This window comes from Saccostrea cucullata, unplaced genomic scaffold (genome assembly GCF_032062105.1).
Source record: "Saccostrea cucullata isolate Sc308-1 unplaced genomic scaffold, CSIRO_AGI_Scuc_v1 ctg18838, whole genome shotgun sequence".
NCBI classification, from domain to species: Eukaryota; Metazoa; Mollusca; class Bivalvia; order Ostreida; family Ostreidae; genus Saccostrea; species Saccostrea cuccullata.
Genome location: NW_026940074.1, coordinates 622 through 9,961, shown reverse-complemented (window position 1 = coordinate 9,961; position 9,340 = coordinate 622). Strand labels below are relative to the sequence as shown.

Here is a 9,340-nt window from a genome sequence, read left to right as displayed (position 1 = left end):
TAAGAACAACGTCCGGAAACATACCAGCAGACATAGCAGTGTCAAGAAAAGGCGAACTTATTTATATTGATGACAAGGACAGAACGATCAACATTGTGAAGAATACAGATATAGAGGAAATTATCAGGCTTCAGGACTGGAAACCTCGACGTGTCTGTTGTACCACCTCTGGCGAGTTGCTGATCATCATGGAAGATAATGAAAAGCACTCAAAAATTGTTCGATACTTTGGCTCAACAGAAAAACAATCTATTCAATTTGATGATGAAGGAAATGCTCTCTTCTCCACTAGTGGTTCTGCGAAATACGTATGTGAGAACATTAATCTTGATATCTGCGTCGCTGACCGTAGAGCTAAAGCAGTAGTGGTGGTCAATCAGACCGGGAAACTAAGATTCAGATATAATGGACATACTCCTACGCCAAAATTTAGATCTTTGTGTCCAAAAGGAATTATTACAGACAGTCAAGGTCATATCCTTATATGTGATAAGAAAAATTACTGTATACACATCATCAATGAGAATGGACAGTTCCAACGTTACATATGCCTATACATCCTTGAGAGCACAGATACAATGCATGGATTGTGTATAGATACACGTCACAATTTGTTTTTGATTGGTAACAGGTTAAAATTTTTTAAGTTGTCAACGTTTGTAGGGATAGTTCAATACCTGCGGTAAAATCTGCTTATCCTAAACACTCGTAAACATATCAAAACTTGTAACATATGTTTTTTCTATATTGTTTACCTTGGGTGAAATTATTTTTCAAATGAAATTCATTAATAATGTGATAGGCAAGTCATTTTTTAGTTGCAAAGTATAAAGTTTTAACACATTCCTTAGCTCGACCTATAATTTGTTTTGTAAGGGCAGTTCTGTCTAAATGTGGAATATGGGAGATATCTGATGAGATAGAGCAGCTCTACTTGTCTGATCAGAAAAAAAAACAAGATGCGCATGATAAAACATGCACAATATTTTCAGTATATGTATAATGTTTGTCTTATATCAACACATTGATATAGAAAGGAACTTAATATATACACTTTCGTGTAAATAACCTGTTATGAAGGATCCGGAGATAACGAACATTATTCAATCTCAAAGTGCATAGAACAATACGAAATAAGAGCAGAGCAAACACGGACCCCCGAGACATCAGAGCTGGGATCAGGTGCCATTGAGGAGTGAGCATCCCCTGCCTACCGGTCACATCCGCCGTGTTCTCCTTGTCATGATCAGGAGATAACGGAAAAATCCGTCGTCAATTCAGTGTATAAATAATGTGCTAATAATTGGTATGATAAACGTCAGTCCGCATTTGACTCAGTGAACTGTATTTGCTTACAAGGTCATTATATTGATCATAGAACTTACGAAATGATGACTTTAAACGAGACTGCTGAAAATCTTGTTTTATCAACTTGTTTGTCAATATACCTCGTTTTAGAAATTGTTCGTATGTAGAGCATGCTCTTGCGTATCGAATCAACTGAGATATATATACTCCGTATGCAGGTGATGAAGGTTTATTGCTGCATAAATAAGGGAAGCTGATGAAAGAAAAGTTAAAATCATCACGCTTATCATATAGCTTGGTTGTTAGATTACCATTAGTGTCCTTTTAAAGTAAAATATCCAAGTATGAAACAGAAGTGTCGGACTCGGTGGTATCTTTTATTTCAAGCTCACCAGGATATATCGTATCAACGTAGGAAAGGAAATTACCATTTTTAATTGACAATACTTCGTCGATATATCTAAATGTCGAGTTAAGGCCACAGCAAGTGGATTTGTCGAGAAACATTCGTTAAAATAAGTGTTACCCAATGTGTGATGAAATTTGTTCCTCTGATTTAATAATGTACATATTGTTAACTTAATTAACAAGTTTTATATTTTACAAATATTAGTTTTGCATAATATGTGCACGCTGGTTGCACTTTTATTATTATTATTTATTTATTTTTTTTTTTTTTTTTGGAAAAACGGCATTGTCCGTTAGATAATATAAAGAATAATATATGTACTTTCGAAAGTACAAAAGCAAGTATAAAAGATTTAGACCATATTAAATTGATGGTAAATGTAATGATTTTAACCAAAGAAAAAACAATGTTAACAGAGACTTGGTTTTCTAGAGCATGGAAATGTATTGAGACAAGACAACAGATTGGCCACAACCTCCCTATGATGATAAAAATTTTCTGAAGCAAAATTTGATTTAAATGAAAAAGATTCAGATTAGATTATGGCCGGTCAGCAGGGGATGCTCAATTCTCCATGGCACCTGATCCCACCTATGATGTTTATGAGGTCCATGTTTGCTCTGCACCTATTTTGTATTAATTGTTTCATGGACTTTGATATTGGATACTGTTCGTTACCGCCATTTCCTTCTTTCAACTCAGTGTAGTGACCATGATTGCTTTAAATGTGGTTTGATTGCCAGGATAATAGAAAAATGTGTGTTCCCTGTTGTTCAAGGTCGATGTAAAAATCATGATCAGTTGCTTTAAGGGATATGAAAAATAATAGCGAGCGCAGCGAGCGTCGCGAAGCGACGCTCGTCACTGCGAGCTCTTAAAGCAACAGCTGTGCGAAGAGAAAATTCGGACTACTGTACATTCATTAATAGAAAACGTTCTTCGTTAACTTTCAGCACTGTTCAGGCTTTTTCATGGTATTACAACTACCATACAACGTCATGTGACGCACCAAATCGCACGTGCGGTTTCACAAAGTTTGGCGAGCCCGATCTTAATCAAAACAGGAGAAGGGAGCTTGCGCTCGCTCTAACGGTCGCACCGTCAACATATTAATGATGTTGTAAATGCATTATATTGTTAGTTAAAATTACTTATAAAATTAATCTGCAATCAGGATTTTGCTTTTTAGAAAAGATTACTGCACTCAACGCTGTGTTTTGGGTCGATCGCTTGATTTTGCCTTAAATCTTAACCTAAATTCACTTTTATTTATAAAAAGTCCTGTCAATACACTTTATTCAAATGTTAAAAATAATTAAAAACTGTAATACATTAACTATTTTAATGTTTTTGTCCTTACCGGTTGTCCAAATACAGAGAATTTTCCCTTACCTGCGCTTGGACATTATGAATGTGTGAGAGGTGAAGCTAATGTAGGTCTAAAATTAGATAGGATAATGACAAAAACTTGTATCAAAATATACGATATCCTTTTTTCCACCTTCCTTTTTATTTTGTAAGGCACAGATACATTATTTACAAAGGTTTAAAACGTTTGAGGCGATTCATATGAGTATGGAATATTTTAAATCAATGACTGACTATTTAACGTGTTCGACCACAGTGTCCTAGTTAGCTTAAAATATGCTTAGAGCGAATATAGGGAGAAGAAGTTTTTTTTCTTTTAAACCATGAGTGCTTTTTTGTCTATTTATTTCCTTTTAACACAACATTGCTAATGCAAATATGCAACTACTGTTAAAAGTAATACATGCCATATGGACACCGATCTTTGTGTGAAACAAAATGATTATATGATTTGAAACAAATGAAGTGTAATGAAAACTAGTACAAACACAAAACGTTACTATAGAAGTCGTTGTAATAAAAAACAATTAAGCAATACCTGCAATTAAGAATCCAATCTTTTCATGAAATTTGAAGGAAGTGTGTAAACAGTACACCTATATATAGACATGCATGTCCACGGAAAAATCATAGACAACGAGGTATGTTGCATTTTGGACAACAATTATTAATAAAAGGTTAATATGCGTCATAACAGAGTAGATGGTTCATACTGATTACATTAAAAGATAAGTATCATTAAGAACAAGACACTTGCCATCCATTTCAAAAGTGAGTTGTATCTCAAACGGCTTACCTTGGTTTCTAAATGTCATGTTTGTTTATCAATCTAAAAGTAGCGACGGCGCCAGGAGTTGCAATTTCTCTCCTTGCAGGATTATAAATGATTATATTTTTTAAATAATTTGATAATTTTGTAACGCGTTTAATTTTAATTATGTAATTTAGTATTTTTGTAACTTTTATTAGTAAGCAAAATATATAGTAAAATTAGTAAAATATGCAGATGTTACGGCAAAAGTTAAAGTTTGAGGAACAAAATAGATATATTTTTAGCGTATAGGCCACAGTCAAGGTCACAAGGTCACTGACCTTGATGTCATTTGAAAGAAATTATCAGTGGAGTATGCATACCAAATATGAAGTCTCTATTGATCATGGTTCAAAAGTTATGGCGAAGGTTAAAGTTTGCAAACAAACAAACAAACACAGAGACAGACCGACAGACAGAACAAAAAGAATATACGCCCTGGATCTATCGATCCGGGCGCATAATAATATAAGTAAAATATCTAGATATGAAACTGATGTTTCAGACTATGTGGTATCTTACATCTAAAGCTAAAACTCTATATTTATTAATATGTATATACAGGACGTTTCATAATATCTACCCATATGTAAAAATGGGTATAACATCATCACAGACTGATAAATTAAAAATAATTCCTAGCGTAAATGCATTGCCAAAAAAGTAAGTCCTTCAAATTTTAAATGTTAGACCACGGTATTTGATGAAATAGCACGATGAATATGAGTATTTAAGGACCATTAAACTTATTTTAGCTTCTTTGAAGGAGGAAAGCACAAATAGACAGACTTTGATAATATTTGAATTCTTTACATCAATGAGTCATATATAGTTCAAATTATTAACAATATATATAGCATACTGGTAATAAAAGAAGCAAATATTCACACCCGAGACCTGACCGGTATATGTGGATTACACAGCAATTATGGTCATGTGACCAAAGAGATCAATTGCTTTTGGACTTCAGTTGGTAAAACGAGAAAACATATAACTCGTGGATAGGTAAAAATGACGTGTAATTTTCGCTGTGAAGCTAAAATATTTATCTCTCTAACTTTATGGGTTTTCTATAAAGTGAATCTCTCATATTAATTTCAAATTATACACAAAATTGCCTTGAATACGAAGGAGCGTATAATACATTTTCTGTCAATATTAAACCCTTGTTTTAGATTGATTAGTGACAAAAAAAGTCTGAAACTTGTTTCTCCTTTCAAAAATTGCATTTTTGTAAAATTTTATACAATTATTACCATATTAGTATAATCAATTTTTATAATTGATATCTTTGACGTAATTTGTCCTGTTCTAATTTGTAATTCTGCCGAAAGGCATAGCTTATTAAATGTAGACTATGCCTTTTTTTTAGAGAAACAAGAACAATAAAAGACAAAAAAAGAAAAAGAGAATATGTATGTTTCATCTTGAATTCACTGGCACACAGAGTTTGACGAACTTGTTTGGAAACTTATATCAAAATCGATGAAATAAAGGCCTTACAGTAACAAACTTTACAAAAATATCTGGATGAAATAACAAGAGAATTGTTTACATTAAAGGTGAAATTGATTCATTTGCGATTGCTGCAGACTCAAATGACATTTCTGCACCATTAAGTGTGAAATCCAATGTACACCAATATAAAAAGCTTCCACAAAAGATTATTCTGTCTCTGCCTTATTCACTCCAGGGATGATCATTGGAAAAAATGTTTAGTAATGTGTAGTTTTAGCATCAGCTTCTTTTAAATGAGAAAAGTATGATTACAGTATAAAGACAACCCAAGAATCACTAGAAATTGGATCCACTCCCATATTAATCCGAAAGAAGTCCTCCAGAATGCGGATCCCATCATCCACTCAAAACGCCTTTTGAAAATCCACTGATTCTCAAAACGAAAATTAAAAAAAAAATTACATGAAAAATGTATCTCGGTAATGAAAAGCTATGGACGTGTGGTAGTTGTGACAGTCATATTCGTCCTTATGTACATGTATATACAAAATCGTTTCTTTTTAGGAAGAGGAAGAGAAAAGGAAAATAAATATCTCAAAATTGTCTGTTCAAATTCATTTCTAATTACATGTACACTTTAACTGGTGAACACAAAGCCAATCTCCATCTGTGAGTACCATTTAAATATGAAGACTGTTTGTACAAAAATATCATTTTGCAAAAGTTTTGCTGTACTACTTAAAATTTTTTAATGCAAATAAAATTGATACTTTTGAGCAAATCGTCCATGTTCAATTTTTTTACATTCTGCCATAATGTGTAGCTTATATTCAATAAAATCAAAAAGCAGTTTGATCAAAGATATCATATATTTTAGAAAAATAAAAATTGGAGATTAAGATGTACATTGTAAATGGAAAATGTTTAACTTTTATCTAATATTGGCTCAGTTTTTATAGAAACTTTCATAATAGATTAACTATATTTTTCACCAAATAATGAAAACATCAGATGGATATTTCGCATATCCAGCAAACATTATTCTGGTATGGAAGAACAAGAATCTAGATTTAAAAGTACTCTGAATAGGAAAGCTTTTTTTTAAATTTCCACAAATCTTGTTTATGGCTTAATCCTATTCTTGCGGAATTCGATCGCTTCTTTAGTATAGTTAAATTAACATTGTAGAATCCTGATTAAATGTTAGAAAATAAAAATGATGCAGAATTTTAGAAGTAAAGGTCCAGACCGAAATCTACTCAAATCCTCAGGATTGAACCTCTTTGATAATGATCTTGCTTAATATCATTCACAGATAATTATTATATTTTTTTTATTTTAGAGTATAACCCTAGTTATTGACCCTCGTACCAGTGCCCAGGATTTAGTGCCATGTGACCTGAGTGAGACTGCTATAGAACAGGTGCACTGTGATACATGTCTGGTCAACCTATGTAGGGCCTGTGTGGGAGATCACATCTCAACTGATGAAACCAAGGATCACAGAGTGGTAAAATATCAGTCTAGGAATTCTACCCTAATCTACCCTGGATGTGCATTCCATGAAAAAGAACAATGCGAGATTTTCTATAGACATTGTGACATTCCAGTCTATCACACTTGCCTTGCATCTGATCATCATCTTAGTCACAAGCTCTCAAAACTTTTGCCCGTTATAAGTGAAAAGAAAGACTTGATCAGGAAGCCTACAACCTAGCAAAACAAGGAGAGGAATCGCACAAACAAATTGACCAACTTGTCAAAAAACTTAATAAAGCTAAGGCCTTGCATTTACAAACGTTACAGAGACATCTCGATGAAATTGGCATGAAAATTGTTAATATCAAAGATGACATTGATTCTCTTGCTAAAGCTGCAGACTCTAATGACATTTCAACACCGTTCAGTGTCAGATCCAAGGTAGATAGATATAAGAAACTTCCACAACAGCCTGTTTTGCCTGTACCAAAATTTACTCCAGGGACAATATTAATTCAAGGGGGAGAACTTTGTGAACTATTTGGGGCTTTATCATCAATTTTTTTTCAATCAGGAGAGTATAAACACAGTATAAAAATAACACCAAAAATTCCGAAACGTGGTTATATAATGGGTCAACAAACACCAGCATTTCAATGCCGACATCCAGTAAAAAAAAATACTTGAGAAACCAAGGGTTTCCATAAGAAATATTTCATGTTTGGGCTACCATGAAAGTGATGCATCTGGTTATTCTGGAAATACGGCCTCAAGATACACTGAAAGTGTTGTCCTATACTTCCCTGGAAGTTTAATCTCAGACTATCCTACAAATCCCTCCGTAGGGTACCCTGGAAATGTTGCCTCAAGCTTCCCAGGATATGTTGCCTCAAGCTTCCTTGGAAATGTTGCCTCAAGCTTTACAGGAAATGTTGCTTCAAGCTTCTCAGGAAATGTTGCTTTAGACTTTCCTGGAAACGGTGCACTAGGCGACTCTAGAAATATTATCTTAGATTACTTTAGAAATCCTACTGTAGGCTTTCCTAGAAATGTTGCCTCAGTTGCCTCAGACTACATCAGAGATATTGCTTTAAACTACCCTCGAACTTCAAACTACCCTGGAAATGTTACCTGTTTGGGAAACGAGATGACTTGGTTAAGTGTAAATAGCGACATCATAACACTCTATCGTTTCAATCATGGCTTACAAGTCAAGACAATAAAAACAAAGCCAGGAAACAACCCGGGAGACATAGTAGTCACAAATAGTGGCGATCTTGTTTACACTGATCACAGAGATGGATCTGTCAATATTGTAAACAATTGGGGCATAAAGGAAATGATCATACTACAGTATTGGAGATCTCACGGAGTCTGTAGCATCTCCTCTCGTGACCTCCTGGTTATCATTGAAAGTAATGAAAACAAACAAGCAAGGGTTGTCCGATGTTCTACCTCCAAAGAGATACAATCCATACAGTTTGATGATGAGAATAAACCTCTTTATTCGAGCAGTGCTTCTGATAAGTACATATGTGAAAACAGGAATCATGATATCTGTTTGGCTGACTGTGGAGCAAAGGCAGTAATAGTTGTCAGTCAGGCCGGAAAACTAAAGTTTAGATATAATGGACAAACTCCCATACTACGAAATAAACAATTAATTCCAAAAGGAAACACTACAGACAGTCAGGGAAACATTCTTACTTGTGATGATAACAATAAATGTGTCCATGTGATAAATGAAGATGGAGATATTATACGTTACATTAGCTGTGAGAGTCTTTACATACTATGTGGGTTGTGCACAGATACAGATGATAATCTGTTCCTTATTGGTTATGAACATATCTCATCAAAGTGCACGTTAGAGTCTTGTGTGTTAAAAATAAAATATCTGGATTAAAAATCATTATATCTATATTGTACCTGACACGCAACCTAAACAGTAAATAAAACTACTTTAAACAAATATATTTCTTATTTTATTTTAGTTTAAGTGAATTATTTATTTTCCAAAACAGCATTACATATTAAATACAAGTAAGGCGTCAATCCTTCGTCGCGACTTTGTATCCCACTGTAGGACGTAGAGATCGGTCCTTCCGATGAGACCGTTAAAAACCGAGGTTGCATGTCGTAGTACATGTAGGTATTGCCAAGAAAAAGATCCCTCCCTGCTCAATGGCCCTGAGTGGTTGACAAGTTTTGCAGCTCTTTAACGGAAAGTGCTGGCGCCCCACATGAATGAAAAATTCTCGAGAGGGACTTTAAAAAAAACAAACAATCATATCAAATACAATGTACCGTAATAGTTAGATCTGATTTCTTTGATGAAAGTTAGGGATATCTATATATTTATGTCAGTCAAAGAACCAAGCCACATTTTTCTTTGAATCAAACTATCAACCGGAGTAGATGTACCAAATCTAAAAGGAAAAATATTCATTTGATATGTCAAAATTACTTTGCAAAATTAAATGTTTTGGGAGCTGCACATCTCCCAT

General features: G+C 34.0%; 1 protein-coding gene across 1 annotated transcript; it reads left to right on the top strand.

Moving 5' to 3' along the window:
* Window positions 1-77: 77 nt before the first annotated feature.
* On the top strand, window positions 78-8,699 carry LOC134254706 (uncharacterized; the record flags this gene model as incomplete). The annotated part of the gene is made up of 4 exons (XM_062737243.1): window positions 78-308; window positions 6,697-6,864; window positions 7,056-7,411; window positions 7,572-8,699. Coding segments are annotated over 4 exons (1,883 nt in total), but the record flags the coding sequence as incomplete, so codon positions are not given.
* Window positions 8,700-9,340: the final 641 nt, after the last annotated feature.